Source organism: Euprymna scolopes, chromosome 45 (assembly GCF_053919585.1).
Source record: "Euprymna scolopes isolate OS-2025 chromosome 45, ASM5391958v1, whole genome shotgun sequence".
Lineage (NCBI taxonomy): Eukaryota > Metazoa > Mollusca > Cephalopoda > Sepiida > Sepiolidae > Euprymna > Euprymna scolopes.
The window spans coordinates 35,116,240-35,133,150 of record NC_136526.1 but is presented as its reverse complement, the minus strand read 5'-3'; the positions used below and the strand labels follow the sequence as shown (position 1 = coordinate 35,133,150).

The following is a 16,911-nucleotide window of genomic DNA, read 5'->3' as shown; positions in this document are numbered from 1 at the left end:
GCATTTGTTGTCTTTGCTGAGACCACTCATCTTTTTAAACGCATTGGTCATCAAGTCTTGATCTTGGGCAGCTATTATAAACTTCTCCTGGTCATAGTGGAGCGATCCATCCTTTAGCCAGCTTATAGACCCTTCCTTATCAATATAGTCTTGGTTATATTCGTCCAGAAAATACTTGGGCCGTTGTTGGTTGGCCCTTCTTCAACTTTCTTGTCATGGAAAGCTTTAGTGTATTTCTGGCGACTTTTTCTGGCTATTTCAGTCGCAGGTATCTTTTCTGTTTCTGTCTCACTTGTAAGACAGTCTTTCCCAAAATGTTTGGCCAGTTTTGTGATGGATGTTGTTCTACTGGCTCTTGATTCCTGATGTTATTGTACCATCTTGAGAGCTGGGTTTTTAGAGCTCATCAGATATTGTCCGGTGCTCACAATAGTTGCACGATGTTGATGGTCAATCTCCGAGAGCCCCATACCTCCTTTCCATCTGGGCAGATACATTCTAGACAGACACTGGTTTCTGTATATTACTTTATACATTGTCAGCATTTTACATGTCTTAGTGTCTAGTCTATTTATGTCTTTTTGTGGCCAGTCGACAATACCAAAACTGTATGTTACCACTGGCATGGCTAGTTGGTTAATGGCAGTTATTTCGTTTCTGCCTGTGAGTTCTGTTTCTCTCCTGTATGTATTTGCATGTGTCTCAACATATTTTTTTTCAGTGTAAAAGAAGAGCCGCATACCTCACAAGAATATGGTGTCTCTCCTGTATGTGTTCGCATATGTACCAGCACACTATCTTTTCTTGTAAAAGAAGAGCCACATACTTGACAAGAATATGGTTTATGTCCAGTATGTGTTTGCATGTGCTTCAACATACTTGCTTTTTGTGCAAAGGAAGAGCCACATACTTCACAGGAATATGGTTTCTCTCCTGTATGTATTCGCATGTGTATCAACATATGATGTTTCAGTGTAAAAGAAGAGCCACATACTTCACAAGAATGAGGTTTCTCTCCAGTATGTGATCTCATGTGGTGTAACAAACTTTGTTTTGTTGAAAGAGAAGAGCCACATACTTGACAAGAATATGGTTTCTCTCCAGTATGTTTTCGCATGTGTAGCAACATACTTTGTTTATTTCTAAAAGAAGAGCCACATACTTGACAAGGATATGGTTTTTCTCCAGTATGTTTTTTCATGTGTAGCAACATATTTGATTTTTGTGCAAAAGAATAGGCACATATTTCACAGCAATAGGGTTTCTCTCCAGTATGGATTCGCATGTGTTGTATCAAACTTTGTTTTGTTGAAAGAGAAGAGCCACATATTTGACAAGAATGTGGTTTCTCTCCAGTATGTTTTCGCATGTGTAGCAACATACTTTTTTTATTTCTAAAAGAAGAGCCACATACTTTACAAGGATATGGTTTTTCTCCAGTATGTATTCGCATATGTTGCAACATATTGCTTTTAAGGGTAAAAGAGGATGCACATACTTCACAAGAATATGGTTTCTCTCCTGTATGTATTCGCATGTGTATCAACATATGTTGTTTCGCTGTAAAGGAAGAGCCGCATACTTCACAAGAATGAGGTTTCTCTATTTGTTCTCCAGTATGTGTTCGCATGTGTTTCAACATATTTTCTTTCTGTGTAAAAACAGAGCCACATACTTCACAAGAATATGGTTTCTCTCCTGTATGTGTTCTCATATGTTTCAACAGATTTTGTTTAACTGTAGAAGAATAGCCACATATTTCACAAGAATGAGGTTTCTCTCCTGTATGTATTCGCATGTGTATCAACATCTGTTGTTTCACTGTAAAAGAAGAGCCGCATACCTCACAAGAATGAGGTTTCTCTCTTTTTTCTCCAGTATGTGTTCGCATGTGTTGTAACAAACTTTGTTTTGATGAAAGAGAATGGCCACATACCTGACAAGGATATGGTTTTTCTCCAGTATGTACTCGCATATGTTTCAACACACTTCCTTTCTCTGTAAAAAAAGAGCCACATACTTCACAAGAATATGGTTTCTCTCCTGTATGTGTTCTCATATGTTTCAACAGATTTTGTTTAACTGTAGAAGAATAGCCACATATTTCACAAGAATGAGGTTTATCTCCAGTATGTATTCGCATATGTTGCAAAATATCGGTTTTCCGTTTAAAAGAGGAGCCACATACTTCACAAGAATATGGTTTCTCTCCAGTATGTGTCCGACTGTGTTGCCACATATTGTGTTTCAGTTTAAAAGAGCCAATAAGAATATGGTTTTTCTCCAGCATGAAGTCATATATGTTCCACGATATGTGATTTCTGTATAAAACAAGAGTCACATACCTCACAAGTATATGGTTTCTCGCCAGTGTGTACACATGTGTAGTATCCTATAAGATTTCTGTGAAAAAGAAGAGCCACATACTGCACAAGAATATGGTTTCTCTTTAATATGTTTTTCCATGAGTTTCAACATACCTTGTCTATCTCTAAATAAGAGCCATGTATTTGACAAAAATATGATGTCTATCCAGTATGTGTTCGCATATGTTGCAACATATAGTACTTTCATTAAAAGGAAGAGCCACATACTTCACAAGAATATGTTTTACTGTGTTGGAAAATATGTTCTTGTTAAAGAAGAGTCACAACCTTCACAAGAATTTAGTTTGTCTCCACTACATATTCACACATGTTGCGACTTATATTTTTTACTTTCCAATAACATATATTTTTTACCATATGGTTTGACTTTTGTCTGTGCAGAATAGTTTTTACTTACTAAAGGAAGAGCTACATATTTCGAAAGAATGTTTTATTTCTTGTATGTGTTTGGATACGAATTATGCATATTTGTTAGAAAAGAACAAGATGCATGAAAATTAGTAAGAAAAAAAAACTACTTGATCAAATTAAGTGAAATATTTTGGTATATATGTAGAATAACTCCACCCTCGAAAATTCCTTTAAATTTAACACGTTTATGAGTTTTAATTGGATACTGAAAACGAAAATAACGTTTAAAATTACGGAAAAGTAGTAGTTTGGAAAATACAAAGAAATGTTACTTTTGCAAAAATGGGGATCACTTTTCTATAATAATTTAACGTAAAATGAGCACCCAGTTTGTGGCCACAGTTTTTTGGGGGGTGGAAGGACTTCCTTTCCAGTTTCAGAATGTTGTGTAGCAGAGGTAGACATATACAACGGGGGACTCAGAACAAATTATAATTACATTTATATACATTTACATCACACTGAAGACTGTGACAATTTTTGGGGATTTAATATTATTAATACAGAGCTGTGACTTTATACTTGAAAATTAAAATAAAGGAAGAGCCACATATTAAGAAGAATGTGTTTTGTGTCTTGTATGTGTTTGCATATGAATTATGCATGTTTGTTAGAAAAGAACAAGATACTTGAAAAGTAGTAGATTTTAACTAATGTTTCAAAATGGTATATTATTATATACAATTCGATCATCTGTATTTTATGTCAGGAACTGGATACAGTTGAAAATGAAATATAAAGTAAGATTTGATTTGAAGAAAAAAATACAGCTAATTTAAACTTTCTAAATACATTTTTAATACAGTTTCATATTAAAAGTCACCAAGAAAATGTAGATCCATTAAAATCCAATGATACTGTTTTTCTCATAAATGAATGATGTTCTGCAAGATAGAAAAGAATTAAAAGATAAATTTCAAGAATAGATATTAATTTTACGCATATTTTGCGAAATAAAGACAATTAAAATATTTATAATATAACGACATTTTCTCACGAGTCTACTAAATCGGTTTATCCGTAGTAGTTTAGTTCTGCATTTTACTTCCAATATAGTATTGGAAAAAATTGTTTTCTATTTTACTTTCAAGGTAATATGCAAAAAAAAAAAAAATAGATAAGTTTTGTATTTTACTTTCAAGGTAATATGCAAACAAAAAAATAGATAAGTTTTGTATTTTACTTTCAAGGTAATATGCAAACAAAAAAATAGATTAGTTTAGTATTTTACTTTCAATACAGTTTTGGCAAACATTATTTAAGTTCTTTATGCTACTTTCAATATAGTATTGGAAAAAATTAGTTTAGTTTTGTATTTTACTTTCAATACTTATTACTTAGAAGTAATTACAATTAAATCAACACTTTGCAAGGTTGCAGTAAAAATTCTCACGAGTCCACTAAATCAGTTTATCTGTAGTTGTTTAATTTTACTTTGAATTTAATATTCTAACATATTTAGTTTTGTATTTTATTTTCAATATAGTATTGTGTAAAAATTAGTGTAGTTTTGTATTTTACTTTCAATATAGTTTTTAGTAAAATTCGGTTGGATTTGAAGGTTTAATCCTCAGTGTGGGCAACCCAAAAGACAATTGTGAATTACTGTAGACTTCTATTGAGTAACGGCCGATAGAACTAGGACATGCAACTTTCACGGATTAAATAAAGTATGGCAGACAGTTTGTAAGTTTCGCAATATACATCTGAAGTCATAAGTGCATTCAACCGAAATGTAGTGAAAAGAACACTCAAGAGGAGAACAGTTGTCTGAAGAATTTAAATAATACAAAATGGCAAATTATTTTCCCATAAATTATTGATTTTAAACAATTCTAAAATCCCCTTTTCACCTCTCTGATTAAATGTTTTTACCTTTTATATTTCTTGTAAATGTTTTCTATATTTATAACAAATTGTCCTTTCCTTGTGTTTCTTCAAATTTTGTTATATCTTTATTATTTAAATTATTTTTTTAATTCGTCTCATGACAATTTCTATTGTATTATTTTCTCAAACCTCAGCAACATTAGTTTTACTTTAAATTTATTTCGTTTTTGTAATATGTTTCCTTTCTAAACTTCTAATAATTATTTCTTTTTGTCAAGTTTACTTTTAGTTTCCCATTTTTATAACTCAAATTTATTAAAGTATTTTGTTGCTTTATTGTTAAATTTAATTCCCCCTTCATTTTTAGAGGTTTGTAATTCTTTATTTTAATTTAATTATCATACTTTCTTTTTACATTTCAATTTTTTAAGGGCGTATAGTCAATTACGATATTACATATCTTCAATGTAAAAGATATGAATGAAATTTTTAAAGAGAACTCAAAGAATATGTTGTATCAAATTTTATACGTCAAATTTGTAAAACGTTGTATTCTATTTGAAGTATAATAATATGAATAAAACTGTTTATGTCAATATTATTTATAAAGAAATAATAAACACAGAAGATTTGACAACTTTGGAAAATTACCTGTTATTAGAAAGTTCTTTACCACTGAATCAGTCTATTTTTTAAGCTTCATTTGATGCTTTTGACTATAATTATATGCAGTTTACATTTTCCAGAATAAATCTGCAAAAGATAAGTCAATTAATTTTGATTTTCGATAATGAAGACGTAAAGTTTGGATTTCATAAATTTTTAATAAAGTTCTCATTTCTTATATATTTTAACACAAACAAATCAAATCTCTAGTTTTCTTAAATAATTTTAAAAATCTGAATGTAAAATAATATATAAATATATATATAAATATATATATGTGTGTATGTGTGTGTATGTTTAAAAATACTGTGTAGCTTCATTGCTTTATATTTACATAATTTACTACCTAGGTCTACTCACTGTTACAATGTTACAGCAGCCACATATAACGATTAGAAGCGCTCACTGTAGTCTAGGCAGTCGATTTTTAATCTTGGCTTGAGGTAGTGACTAGTCTAGCCGTACTGAAAAGCTGTGATACAGCGAAAGATTCCGTCTGTAGGTGACTATATTTATATATATGTATATATACATATATATGTACATGCACATATACATATGTATATTACATATAATCAATCCTGAACCCAGCTCTAAAACTGTGTAAGACTCTCCTATCGAAAAACTAGGTAAAAAAACTTTGAATTTAGGATGAGGTGTCAGTTTCACAGATAAGTTTAACGTAAGATGTTGCAATATTTTTTATTCATAATGGTGCAGGGTCCCTCACAATTTATAAATGCTGCTGCTAGAAACTGACGAATCAAATTAATTCACATTCTACAGCCAATCAGAAACCAGAATTGCTCCATAAAGATTAATCCTTTTTAGCAACCTTGCACATATTTTTCTCATGTCAACACGAGAAAAATATGTGCAAGGATTGCTCCATAAAGATTAATCCTTTTTAACAATCTTCTGCTCTTTGGCTACAAAATTATGAACCAGTACAGAACAACTGTCTACTGAGAATTCATCTCCAGGAATTGTATAGAAAAACTACCCATCGAAAACTTTTCTGAAACTAAACATGGCTTACAACTCAATATAAAATGATCAGTAAGTTTTTAGACTGATAGTGTTTGAATGAGATCTAATCATTCTAGTTAAACCATAAATGTACAGTATTCTTTTTTAGAATTGGAGCACATGAAATACGGTTTATGAGTGGATTAAGTAAAGGAATTTGGAGTGAATGTTATTTCCTGAATTTGGGGTTATTAGTAGGGTGAATTGAGATTTTAAACATCTGTCCCAAATAATTTTCTTCTCTTAACTAAGAAGAATCTGGTCATATACTCTTAAAACACTACGCAGAGAGACGATTTGCCGAAAATAGCTGATAAATTTATGCTAATTTTGTCAGGTTGACAAGAAAGTTCCTAAGTTTTTTTTTACTTTTCAATTAAAATGAACGTATCTCGGCTCAAACAAAAATTTATTGATCGAAATAAGCACCATCAGAATAAAGACTCTTTTGCCAGCGCAAAACAAGTGTATGTATGTGAGTAATGTAAAGATCTTGCGTTCTGGTGGCGATGAAGTCACTGAAAGTGTTGTTGATATCGCTTAGGTTTTAGAAGCATTTCTTATGCAGAATGTTATTGAGATTCTTGAAAAAGTGCTAGTAAGAAGTCTAGAGAGTATGGCGGATGAGGCAGAGTTTTGTAGCACCATTTGTCCAACTTCTGCAGGGTTGGTTTAGCAACGTGAAGTTGGGCATCGTTATGGAGGCAAATTGGGCTTTTTCTGTTATGAGGTGTTTTCAAAGTTTCTGATGCATTTTATCCATTTGTTGACTAGTTATTTACCATAATCGTTTTGTCTGCATTAAAAAAACTATAATGGATGAGACCAGTTTCAAACCTCCAAGTCATCACCGTGACATTTATTTGGTGCAACTCTGGCTTTGGGAAGCATTGTAGAACTTCGTCAGCATCAAAACACTGAAATGAGCATCGCTGGTTGTTGTACCTATTTACAATGCCTCCCCACGAGACAGAGTTAGACACCAGGATCGTTTTTTAACGTGGAGAAAAGGTACAAAAATAAAAAAATTGTCTCAGTTATGAAGGACTACTCCTCCACCGAAAGAGAACACGAAATGGAAGTGCAGCATCTGAAGAACAGATACTACACTTTGATCTTAAAGAACTCACTTTTCATCACAAATCACAATCCAGTCAAGAAACGGGTCGTTCTTGTTGCGTAAAAGAAGGGAATATTACACTTCAAAGCAACATTTCTTTTGGGTGTAATTCAATTCACGAAGCACCCATTTATGAAGATTTTCCGCATTTCCAATCTTTTCCAACTGGTTGGAAACCGTCGTATATGTTCTCAAACAGTTGTAAGTGGATTGGCTTTGATTAAAGCTCTTAATTGATCATTGTCAGCATCCGATGGTCGACCACTATGCTCATCATCTCCAAGACTCGTCGCTGCCACAAAATTTCTCAAACCACCATTGTTCTGTGCCTTCAGTAGTGGTTCCTGGGCCAAAGGATTCATTGATATCGCAACCTGTTTCAGCAGCTTTTCGGCCTAGCTTGAATTGAAATAAGAAATAATGTAAATTTGCTTTTTTTCCATCTTGATTTCAATGTTCTGAAAAGAAGACATAATTGTTTAAAAACGAATGTAATTTAAACGATTAGAGAAAGCGAAAAACTCTCGTTAAAATGATATATAAAGTAAATGTATTATAACAAAAACTTAAAAATACTTCTTTTAAAATCAAAATTAAAAATACAGCAAAAAGTTTCTTCTCAACCTAATATATGTAAAACTAACTGCCACATTAAATACTGACATAATTTTGGTGTTTATTTTATCACATAATGTAACTAAATAAAAATTACATTTTAAAATAATTTTCTGGTATGATTTAAAAATAACATATAAACTGTAGAATCTATAATTAATATTCTTTAATGCAGGGTTATTTATCTAAAATGATTTTAATTTCCCCCAATATCATGATTTACATTTCAGAGAGAACGTTTTTAATTCATCACTGCTACGAAAGCAATGCCAGTTATTTGGTGGATTTCTGCCATTATTTTTTTAGTTTACTTTCGACTCTTGGAGCGAGTCAACTCCAAAGTATAGAACATCATAGCATTATCTTTGTACTCCTGCCCCACAGAAAACAGTTCAAAGAATTATCGAGCAGAAATGTTACCAAAGGCAAGATAAGTTACTCTTATGTGTTTACTAGTAAATAAAGGTATATCACACAAAATCATTTGAAGGAATGAAGAGTCTGTATTCTCGAGCAAACAGAACAAAACTCCAAACAAAACTAAACGCAGAATGGAAGAGGCAGACAACAGCTCTAAATAACACCACCATAATATTGGTCAAGTTATCTCACTTGACCAATATGCAGTCTTACTTCGATACTGATGCGACGCCTTTTTTCTCTTTTCTCAAGATAAGAGATCTTAGAGCTAGTCATGAATGGTTAGTAACAGTCGTTCAGGTTGGATGGTTTTGCCCTACATCTGGGGGGACGGGTATATCTTTGTCTAGTGACTCTCAACAAGGTGGGGTGTATTGTGTTAAGTCTGTGGGTGGAATCAACTCCTCGGTCACAATACGGTGTTGGCTGGTTGACTGCTTAGTGGTAACCTCTTGTCACTGGTTACGCGGCTAATTGTCTCAGGGATGGAGGACTTGGTATGCAAGGCCAAGTTTCAATCTTCCTCGTCACTGTCATCTTGATGTTCAAGATGATTCTCTGGACTGTTACCTGAATGAGAACCCTGAAGCAATCATCTTTAGACCTTGTATATACTGGCCCTTAACTGGGAGCCAGCAAACTTTCGAATGTACATTGAATGTACATGTTTTGAGAAAACTAAGTATCACTTGTATCGTTAATTTTTGATAGGTCACTGTGAAGGAACACAATGTCTCCAACATTCACCTCCATACAAGGCCTAAGAGCCTAAGACCACTCACTGTAAACATGGTTGGCCTTGCACCTACGATGCTGCTCGTCTATAATATTATTATCATTGAAGTGGATGCATTCATTGCTAAATTAGCCCCGATGATACAAGACCTCTCTGTGGGACAATCTGACTGATCCAAACCTACAGTTCAACATGCTACAGAGAGTGAGACTGTAGAGATCTGTGAACCAGTATAAGAACTGACATACTCCTGTAAGAAAAAAATCAGTTGTTTATTCCTCTTGATGATGTAAGCAGTGAACCTAAACCTGAGTGCATTCAAGGGGGCTTCACGGGACTGAGAAACAGCTATGAGTGATGAGCTGCTCAATAAAGCACATTGCTGACATAAGGATACAATTTTGTTCACAAGGTGTAGAAATACGGACTCACTACCTGTTGCATCTGGCGTTTGGTAGGGTGCTCTAGTTTAATATGTAGCGCCATCAGTAGGGCATGTCACGGGACAAAAATTGCATCCAATTTTAGGAGAAGAGGACCCTTTCAACAAACAATAACTTGGCCATCAAAGGCAAATGTTGTGGTCTGAAAATATCATCACATCCTTAATGCCATTAAGGGCAAGTTCCATGCATCAGGTGTGCCCATGTTCATTTAAGGTATGAGCACTCATTTTGAATTTCTTTCCATGGCAGGATGGCTGGTATAGGGGAGGTTTGAGGATCCATTAATTATTTCCAACAACAAGGTGACCTCCCCCCACACTTGCAAGGCGGAGTAAACCTGACATGCTAAATGCCTACATTCAGGAGAATTATGGCTGTTAAAATCAACAGGCATGTTTGCTCTGCCTGCCAGATGTTGAACGGAAGCCTGGAAACGAAAAAGAATCGAGAGAAACAATGCTAATATGGAGCTGGTTAAAACTGGCCTAGGCAGAGCCTTTCATAGGCCTGAAGACAGGGTGTGCTATCACTGAGGACAGTGGAATAATGTTCTGACTTAATCAGGTGCAATCCAAAAAGTTTTATTGCTGCAGTAATAGCCAATGCTTTAATTTCTCATGGTAACCAGATGGGTTGATGGCTGTGTAGTCTCGCAACCATAGAGCATAGTTTCCCTCCTTTATCTGCATATATCAGGGCACCAATACTGCGTTGTCAGACAGAATTCAACTTGCCCCCTCCCTTGAGGCTTGCATTCACTAACATCCGTGGGCTTAGAACTAATTTAGCTGATGTTGAAGCATTTCTCCTAACAAATACCCCTAAGGGAGACTAACCTACACTCCTCCATCCCCTCTAACTACTTTAACCTGCCTGGCTATCTCCCACTCTGCCGTAAGGACTGACAGACATATGCACGGACTTGGAGTCTACATTCGTAACACCCATTCCCTGACTAGAGAAACAAACCTAGAAACGGACGATCAAGCCTTTATGTGCGTTAGACTAAACATACAACACAACATTAGCTACTTTTATTTTCTCTACCGCTCTCCCTCGACCCAGGACTGCACCATAATAAACAAAGTCTCGAAAATCCCTCGAAAACACATTTTGAGTTTGTATTACTATACAAAAAAATTGTCAAAAAACAAATATATAACAAATAAATGTTATCAAAACAAGTTACTTTTCTACCTAACTGGTTTTCTTTGGTAACTTTGTTTTTATTTAATGTAACATGTTTATTCAGCTCGAAAAACATACAATGTCTATCGATGTATTGGAAAATTAAGAATGGCGACCGACTCTCTCTTTAACACGGCAAGTTTGGGAAAAGGAGTTGAAAATAAAAAATATGCAAAATACTGTTAAAAACCCACTGAATACATGTCAACCTGTCACTTTCAATTTTCGTTCAGTAAAACAAAAGTTATTATGATTTACTGGTGTTCAAAATTTAAAGAGAGAAATTACGAGGTTTTTTTTTATATATATTTTATTCGCAGTTTTGTGTTCGGGGTCTCAAAAATTACCCCAAAATTCTGATACACCTATCGCTGAAATACATAACTTAATTACATTTCCTTTTGAAAATTAGGGTTTGTATTACTGTACACAGATTCGAAAAAGTGGTCAAAAAATAAAATATACAACAAAGAAATATTAACAGTAGCTATAAAAGTTACTTTGCAACCTACCTGAATCATTTATTAGTGTTTTTAAGTAGTTTTAAATGCTCTTTATTTCATACCAAATATTAACTTTTTACGAGTCATAAGAATTCAAGATGGACAAAATTAATACCCCCCTTCTTCTTCGAAGAGAGAAGCCTCGTTTTCAAATTATAGTTCGCACATATTTTTGGGGGAGGAGCTTGCCTCGTTTTCAGCACGTGTCTCTACGGACATATTGTCTCTACGGACATTTTGCATTTACATGTCTCTGCGGACATTTTGCGTTTACATTTTTTTTTTTACATTTTTTAGAAGTTCCGTCCTTGTAATGAAAGTATTTGTAAACATTACAGTTAATTTAGATATTGCGCACAAATGCTTTTTACTTTTTTGGGGGGGGGGGATAACATAAAGTGGTCAAAACGGTAAATATTTTTTAAGTTTACATTTTTAAGAAGTTTTGGTACTAGTGCAGCAGAGAGTGATCTGGACGTAAATAATAACGCTATTATTTAAAAAGCCAGTCTTAACATGGGGAGGGGAAGGTGTTTTGTACCTATTCTATACTTCAACCTTACAATTGAATAAAAAAAATATATAATAAAACTTTAAACTTGGAAATACGATTTAAAAAATAGTGCATATCAGTAAGTGCACTAGCACCGGAGTTTTTTTTTTTTTTTTATAAGTGGCAATTAAATACTAAATACGTGGTAAAAAAAAAAAAATTTTTTTTTAAATGGTAAATATGGTCTGGTAGACCAACACAAAACCTACCTTAAGAAACATGTTTTCTAGGGATTTTCGGGTGTGGTGAAAACGAGTATCACATTTTCAGGATATTGCAAACATACTTTTCTGCATGTTTCATCCAGTAATATATGCGGCGGCCATAGATGTTCATAAAATACTTAACAAAATCAAAATTCTCGATGACAAACTCTTTTACTGATATAAGACATCGTCTTTTCCCAATCTAGAAATGCTCTGGTCGCTATGTATTCCAAAATTACTCCAACAACCTGATAGAATAAACTCTCGTTAAGTCCCGAGAACAACGCACACGCGCGTGGATAAACTTTTCCGCTTGAATGCTCACGTGTTCATAATTGACCAATTTAATTTTCATTATTCCAGTAAATGACGACTTCGAATTCCTGAGACTTCTTTTATGCCTATCTCATACACTGTTCTGAAATTTTTACATTTATATCATACTTTTCCGAAACTTAAATTTATATCATACTTTTCCGAAACTTAAATTTATATCATACACTTTTCGGAAATTTAAATTTATATCATACACTTTTCCGGAACTTCTTTTAAATTTATATCCATCGATTCCTGAAACTGTATTTTTCTGAAATATAACAACTTCCAATTTCTGAAAAAAAAAAAAAAAAAATGGCTCAAGCGCAGATTGTTTATAGGGCTTTCAGTGAATTGTCACTGATGTCAATGGGCGCAACCTTCCGTCATGACATAGAGGCTACTCTAAAGTTTGCCTGGAAGGTTGGCATAATCGCTCGACGGATGAAATGCTGTAAATGTGGAGAGGAGATGAATACAGTTAAGGACTCCAAGATAATTATGTCTGGTATTGCGGAAAAGGGTACCAAACATATTAGCACTCGCAAAGGTATGTTTAAAATCTCATTGCTATTAGGACCTTTAAAATAATATCATTTAACGGCAAGGTTGAAGATGAGTTAACCCACCTCAGCGTAAAATTTTTTTCTCTCCAAATTTCACTCTTATTAAATAAGCACTCAAATTCCCTTAGTATTACTGTAAAGTGTATTATATAAATTTAAGTTTCGGAAAAGTATGATATAAATTTAAGTTTCGGAAAAGTATGATATAAATTTAAGTTTCGGAAAAGTATGATATAAATGTAAAAATTTCAGAACAGTGTATGAGATAGGCATAAAAGAAGTCTCAGGAATTCGAAGTCTTCATTTACTGGAATAATGAAAATTAAATTGGTCAATTATGAACACGTGAGCATTCAAGCGGAAAAGTTTATCCACGCGCGTGTGCGCTGTTCTCGGGACTTAACGAGAGTTTATTCTATCAGGTTGTTGGAGTAATTTTGGAATACATAGCGACCAGAGCATTTCTGGATTGGGAAAGACGATGTCTTATATCAGTAAAAGAGTTTGTCATCGAGAATTTTGATTTTGTTAAGTATTTTATGAACATCTATGGCTGCCGCATATATTACTGGATGAAACATGCAGAAAGTATGTTTGCAATATCCTGAAAATGTGATATTCGTTTTCAGCACACCCGAAAATCCCCAGAAAACAAGTTTCTTAAGGTAGGTTTTGTGTTGGTCTACCAGGCCATATTTACCATTTTAAAAAAAAATTTTTTTTTTTTTACCACGTATTTAGTATTTAATTGCCACTTATAAAAAACTCCGGTGCTAGTGCACTTACTGATCCGCACTATTTTTTAAATCGTATTTCCAAGTTTAAAGTTTTATTATATATTTTTTTATTCAATTGTAAGGTTGAAGTATAGAATAGGTACAAAACACCCTCCCCTTCCCATGTTAAGAATGGCTTTTTAAATAATAGCGTTATTATTTACGTCCAGATCACTCTCTGCTGCACTAGTACCAAAACTTCTTAAAAATGTAAACTTAAAAAATATTTACCGTTTTGACCACTTTATGTTATCCCCCCCCCCCAAAAAAAAAGTAAAAAGCATTTGTGCGCAATAAATATCTAAATTAACTGTAATGTTTACAAATACTTTCATTACAAGGACGGAACTTTTAAAAAATGTAAACAAAAAAAAAAAACGAAGTGACTATTCGCAGCCGGCTGCGGCTATTCTAAAATGCTATTCGCAGCCGGCCGGCGGCGAAACCGGAAGTTGTCGAGAGAAACGCGCTTAGACATTTTGTAAACATTGTTTTTAAAAAGAAGTTGTCGGAGAAACGCGCTTAGACATTTTGTAAACATTGTTTTTAAAAAGAAGTTGTCGGAGAAACGCGCTTAGACATTTTGTAAACATTGTTTTTAAAAAATAAAAAATAATACTTCTATTATGTTTTAAACGACTGTAATAGTTTATTTTGGAAGTATATTTCATAAGGAAAATAAACAACCCACTTTAAAAACAGAAATTACGAGTTTTATATATTTTATTCGCAGTTTTTTGTTGGGGGTGTCAAAAATTCCTCCTAAAATTCTGATACACCTAGCGGGCGGGCAACGAAGCCTGTAAAATGGCGACAGGTAGAGGGGTTAATACCATCTAAACGGTAAATTTGCTGTGGGGTTGATTATCAGATTCGTTGTCAGCGACCCGAAAACCTGTGTAAGAAGGCAGGACTAAAGTGATCGGTGTTATGAAAGAATGGTAATATCGCGGTTCAAAAATATCAGTAAATACGCTAATTTTATTAAAAATAAACTTTGCCAAAAAACGCAAATTATTTACTAAAAACAAAAATATTTCGCAACTGAGCAAGTGATAAGCCACGCCCATGCCGTTCTCTGCATGAGTACCCCAAATTCTCCGCTGTGTTAGTAATGAAAAACTAAAACAAATAATTAAAATGAAAAGACATGTTAAATTCTCCGCTCAAAATAAAAAATGGGAGAGAGAAAAATTAAATTCGCCACTGTGTTGGTAATTAAAAATTAAAACAACTTATTTTTTACTTGTAAACTGGTTTATTAATTGTAGAAAACAAAAATAAACGGGAGAAAAAAGCAGCTCAAAATGAAAGAAATTGTTAAATTCTATTACAAAAGAAAACAAATTATTTTTACAATTCTAGCCAAGAATTTACTTAAGATTTGTCTGACGTCACTTCCGGTCAGCTGATGCGACCGGCTGCGAATAGCATTTTAGAATAGCCGCAGCCGGCTGCGAATATCAACGGCCAAAAAAAATGTAAACGCAAAATGTCCGCAGAGACATGTAAACGCAAAATGTCCGCAGAGACACGTGCTGAAAACGAGGCAAGCTCCTCCCCCAAAAAATATGCGCGAACTATAATTTGAAAACGAGGCTTCTCTCTTCGAAGAAGAAGGGGGGTATTAATTTTGGCCATCTTGAATTCTTACGACTCGTAAAAAGTTAATATTTGGTATGAAATAAACAGCGTTTAAAACTACTTAAAAACACTAATAAATGATTCAGGTAGGTTGCAAAGTAACTTTTATAGCTACTGTTAATATTTCTTTGTTGTATATTTTAATTTTTGACCACTTTTTCGAATCTATGTGTTCAATAATACAAACCCGAAAATTAATAAAACATTCACAAAAATGTGAAAGAATTCAAGTAATACTTACATTGTTGAATCTTTTTTGCTTGGCTTGTTTGATGGAAACATTCGTTGATGTTTTAACGGTTGTATTTTGTTTGTTTGTTTAAAGCAGAATTAAGTAAATCTCGTCAAGGTCAAATAACGTATTGGCACTGCGTTATCATCAAAACTGAGGTTTTCTACTGGGTTTCTGTCAGATTGGTGTAGTCAGCGCATGCGTCATCAACCCAACGACTAACGAGCTTTTATTTTTTTTTCTACTCTCTCTCTCTCTCTCTCTCTCTCTCTCTCTCTCTCGTCACTTTTAAATTACTTTTGTTATTCTCGTTATTTTTATTCACCGACCACGCCGAATCCGCACACTAATTGTTTTTATAATTATACATATTTTTTAAGCGCTTCCACACTATTGGGACGAAATGTCAGAAATCGTAAAACTAAATTTCACATGAAAAACAAATGGTATCTACATATTCCTCGCATTTTTTAAGATGATTATATCCAAATTACGAAAATCGATATGGTAGAAAATTATTTATTAAAGAAAATAATAATAAAAAAAAGAATTTGAAGAAAACGATCGTAAAACACAGGAGAGTTTAAAAGGGAGGTAGTTTTCCGTTTGGATTTAAAAAAAAAAAGAAAAAAAGAAGGGATTACCCTATTTTTTAAAAAATAATTTTTTTTAATAATTCAGTAATAATTTGGAAGCTACCATTGTAACTTATTAGAATTGACAAAAAAAAAAAAAAATTAGTTGAAACCATTGTGGTTGTTTTTTTTTTTTTTAATCTGACAAATGTTATTCTGAATTTAAAGTAATAGAACTAATAAATGCAGTGAAATGAATGCACCCTATTTCACCCATTCTATTTTTATCTACATTGGAAGAAGAGGAGAGAGTCAAGGCCTACCAAGAAGCTACACAACACATTAAAAACTACATTATTAACGCATGTGCTTGAAGGACCAACGTAAATATAACTTTTTATTGCTTTTTTTTTTAATTTTAAGATTCTAAAAGACGAGACGAACTATAAAAATGTCGATATTATGAATGATATTATAATAACAGAAATATATTGGATTTCAAATAACGCAAATAGTAACATATCCAAAAATTAAGCAAAACGAAAAATTATTTTTTAATAAAAAACTAGGCACCGCCAAAACTGGGGGGGGGGGCAGGTAAGTACTTTTTGACGGACCGTCTTTTTAAAAATCTACCAAAAATCAGGTAATTATCCAATCAATAGGAAATTTTCAGCGATTATTAAGAGAAGA

The 16,911-nt window shown here is 33.4% G+C and overlaps 1 protein-coding gene across 4 annotated transcripts; it reads right to left on the bottom strand.

Moving 5' to 3' along the window:
• Positions 1-639: 639 nt before the first annotated feature.
• On the bottom strand, positions 640-16,227 carry LOC145269413 (uncharacterized). 4 transcript variants are annotated; one of them, XM_080125097.1, is made up of 3 exons: positions 15,653-16,227; positions 5,280-5,381; positions 640-3,682 (listed from the first exon to the last, which is right to left on the bottom strand). In XM_080125097.1, the coding sequence occupies exon 3, from the start codon at positions 2,288-2,290 to the stop codon at positions 647-649; it is 1,644 nt and encodes a 547-aa protein (XP_079981223.1). In that variant the 5' UTR covers positions 2,291-3,682; positions 5,280-5,381; positions 15,653-16,227; the 3' UTR covers positions 640-646. The 4 variants fall into 4 exon arrangements, 1 of the variants encoding a protein (XP_079981223.1); XR_013865042.1 differs by lacking the exons at positions 640-3,682; positions 5,280-5,381 and adding an exon at positions 6,716-7,901; XR_013865041.1 differs by lacking the exons at positions 640-3,682; positions 5,280-5,381 and adding an exon at positions 6,716-7,842.
• Between the last annotated feature and the right edge of the window lie 684 nt (positions 16,228-16,911).

Bases quoted from the DNA above. Each gene is read 5' to 3' on its own strand.
- LOC145269413 (XM_080125097.1), bottom strand. From the start codon at position 2,290: ATGCTGGAGAAAAACCATATTCTTATTGGCTCTTTTAAACTGAAACAC.